Source organism: Lolium rigidum, chromosome 6, assembly GCF_022539505.1.
Source record: "Lolium rigidum isolate FL_2022 chromosome 6, APGP_CSIRO_Lrig_0.1, whole genome shotgun sequence".
In the NCBI taxonomy this organism is placed as follows: Eukaryota; Viridiplantae; Streptophyta; class Magnoliopsida; order Poales; family Poaceae; genus Lolium; species Lolium rigidum.
This window is the reverse complement of record NC_061513.1, coordinates 333297825-333301486: the sequence shown is the minus strand read 5'-3', so window position 1 is coordinate 333301486 and position 3662 is coordinate 333297825. Positions and strand designations below refer to the sequence as shown.

Genomic DNA, 3662 nt, shown 5'->3' with positions numbered 1-3662 from the left:
ACTTTGGAAGATCCAATCGCAGAGATGGAGCAAAAGAAAAGGCCGCGTGTATACAAAGGAAGAAGGTGAGAAATTGAAGGCTCAAATCGGTGGAGTTCAACCGACGGAATATGTTGAAAAGAGATCCATGAGAGGTTTAACAAGAACAAAAAAAAGTGGGGAAGAAAGAACACAATCATCTCTCACACATAGATGACACATAACTAATGAATGTATCAACAAAACAAGATACTGTAAACTAGATTTATTTGTATGAATGCTATGAATCACTATTGTGCACGCATTATGTTTCTACGAAGCTATGAATCGCTATTGTGCATGCAATCTTTTTGTATCAACTAGGACCTATTTTTTTAATTAAATAATTTCGAAAACTAAGTTTGTGGCATGCTGCAATAGTCCGGTGCATAATCTACCAGCAGTGGCACCATGTTAATGGCATCAGTATTGGGCTATTCTGTACCAGTGTTAAGTCAAACTATTTTAAGTTTCATCAAGTATGTAAAAAAATACATCAATAATAACTACCACGCTAAATTTTTTCTATTCATTGTAGCAGTGTTTGCAATACATAGTGCAAGCCAAGGTTGGGTAGCTGATCTAAATGGCTGGCAATATTCCAAGGAGCTGGCACATAAAACTGGAACAAGAAGGAACCTGAAGAAGTACTACATCAGGTCGACATCCAGTTTGCGACACAAAGTGTGAAGGAGATCGTCATGTTGAGACTATGACAGAGCGGGAGTCCAAGTCAAAACGAACCTAGTGCACACCAGGAGGCTTCTTCTCCATCACGGCTGACGCTTTTCTCAAAGCAGCATCACGGATGACGCACGATGCTTTCGCTCCAATGCGCCAACCACGAGTCCACGACCACGAGTACTACATATATATATAGTTCCTCCTGGCGGGAGATTCATTTCACAGCCACCCAACGGAAGACAACCTGAAACGATCTCATCCTTCAAGGTACGCAAACACATCTCGTGATCTTGCTTCTTGCACCATGGCTGGCGGAGACGACCTGAAGCTGCTCGGCACATGGGCAAGCCCGTTCGCCATCAGGGTGAAGCTCGCGCTCGCCGTCAAGGGCCTGAGCTACGAGTACGCCGAGGAGGACCTCGCCAGCAAGAGCGAGCTCCTGCTGACCTCCAACCCCGTGCACAAGAAGATACCCGTGCTCATCCACAACGGCATGCCGGTCTGCGAGTCCAACGTCATCGTGGAGTACATCGACGAGGCGTTCGCCGGCCCATCCATCCTCTCCGACGACCCGTACGAACGAGCCACTGCACGCTTCTGGGCCGCGTACGTCGACGACAAGGTATACCTTCTGGCTCTGTATTTGACGCAAGGTGCTAAACAGCGTCATTTCTGATCACCATGATGTGCGGGTGCGCAGCTCTTGGCGTCGTGGGCCACGATCTTGTTCAGGGGGAAGACGGAGGAGGAGAAATCCGAGGGGAAGAAGGCGCTGCTGGCGGCATTGGACACACTGGAGGGGGCCCTGGCGAAGTGCTCCGATGGGAAGGGGTTCTTCGGCGGGGATAGCGTCGGGCTCGTGGACATGGTGCTGGGGAGCCAGCTCTCGTGGCTGAAGGCGACGGAGGTGATCACCGGAGAGGAATTCTTTGACGGCGAAAAGACCCCACTCCTTTCCGCGTGGATGGCGCGCTTCAGCGAGCTCGACGCTGCGAAGGCGGCCTTGCCGGATGTGGACAGCGTGGTTGAGTTTGCCAAGATGAGGCAGGCGCGGATGGCTGCCGCTGCAGCTACGACGCCAAATAGCTAATCAAGCCAGCTCGGCTTGGACACTGGCCAGACGTGACTGAAAAATTCGTGTTTGCTGCGGAATAAAATAGCCTCAATATGTATTGTCTGTGCCAGCTTGGTTTCATAATCCACATATTTCTACAACTAGATTTTACTTCTACATTTTGGTTGAATTCCAGCATATACCTCCTAAGCGATGTCATTTCTGTTTAAAACTTCGAGATGGTTTAATTGTAAGAAAATTTGGGTCCGGTATTCTCTCTATTCCTTGGATTTATTGGCGATGGTGCTCACAATGCATAATGAAATTATAGGTGTAATCTGCTTATGTCCCTACTTTCACATTTCGTGTTTGTTTACAGATAATTATCGAAATTGTTTAAATTTGTGTTCCGAATAGAGTCTATATATTAACTTTCACAATATAATATATTTCCAAATAGACATATTTTCTTATCCGTTTTTGCTAATTCTCATTTGATTGAGAATTAACTTAGTTCTCCCTCGACTTCTAAATCTTAGGATTGTGTCATGATTTGTGCTAAAATGAGTTGTAGCATGAGCTTCAACTGCCTTAGAACATTGAATTGCTTTTGTGGTTCGTGCTACCCGTGAGTTGCAACATGGGTTGCAAGTGAAATTTGATGATTACCTCACCGAGAATTAACTTAGTTCTCGTACCTTTGTTTATTCCCTTTTCCTGGACAATCGATATCTTGCAGCATATATAGAAATTTCTCAAATTTAAATGCCATCGGTAACCAATCCAAATCAGCGATAAATCTGAAGTAAGCAATTCCATGGTCAACAGTTCCTCAAATAGGTGTCATAAGCACCGTAAGTATTATTTTGGATAAAGTCCATGAACACAATTCGAACCAAAACCCACATTGCGATGAAATGCCAGAATATCCGCGGCCAAATTATTGAATTAGCCACATTGTTTTCTTCTTCGATCTCATTGTGTTTTACATCATGAATTTATGGTTATTCCTCTGGTGTTGTGTCACCGTGTTGCGGGCCCATGAAAAGACATGTGAAAATGGAATTCAGAACAAACTTTACAAAATACGAAAACGGAACAATGGATCAATACTCCATTCTTTTTCAAACCCTCTGCTCCGGGGAGAGCTCGTGGAGATCCTTCTCCGGCCAGCGCCCGGCGTCGTCCGTTGGGTAATCGCCGCGGCGGGCTTCAAACGACAAGTAAACCGCCAGGACGATGGCGAGGCCGGCGAGCACCCACAGGGCGACCCTCAGAGCGAGGCCCGGCGCCGCGCTCGCGACGTGCACCGCGACCATGCTGCCCAGCGCCAGCGAGGCCGACAACGTGGCGAGCCCGACCTTCCGCCACTCTCGCGCCGCCGCCGCTGGGTCGCCGCCGGGGTCGCGCCGCAGGACCTCGAGCTTCCAGAGGCAGAAGCACAGCACTGCGAGCAGGTAGGCGGTGGGGCCCGGGAGCACTCCGACGTCGTAGCCCATGCGGCGCAGCCCCCACGCGAAGGCGAAGACGAGAAGTACGCAGAGAACCTGCGGGAACGCCCAGCGGACCCATCCTTCCAGCGCCGGGCCATGGCCCTGGCCCAGGTGCTCCGTCTTGGTCGGCGGTGGTGGGTCTCGGGCGACGAGGAAGGAGGTCGCCGCGGGCTTCATGTGCGCCGCTGCCGACCGGGCGAGCTCTTCGTGTGCTTGAGTTGCAGTAGCCGCCGGCCGTCGTACGTGGGCTGATTGAGCTGAAAGTGTCGGCGCTGCGCTGCGCGGGCGTTTGTTTGTTGCGATCATGGTTGCCGGTCGTGGTTATATAGGACAGAGACACCGAGCTGGGCAGCACAGAGAAGCAGCTTGGACAGCGACTCTGTCCACCATTGGAGCCAAATCAGCTGGACAGA

General features: G+C 49.9%; 1 protein-coding gene across 1 annotated transcript; it reads left to right on the top strand.

The window, feature by feature from the left end:
• Positions 1 to 1006: 1006 nt before the first annotated feature.
• LOC124667439 (probable glutathione S-transferase GSTU6) lies at positions 1007 to 1792 on the top strand. Its single transcript, XM_047204721.1, has 2 exons — positions 1007 to 1324; positions 1403 to 1792. The coding sequence occupies exons 1-2, from the start codon at positions 1007 to 1009 to the stop codon at positions 1790 to 1792; spliced, it is 708 nt and encodes a 235-aa protein (XP_047060677.1).
• The last annotated feature ends 1870 nt before the right edge of the window (positions 1793 to 3662 follow it).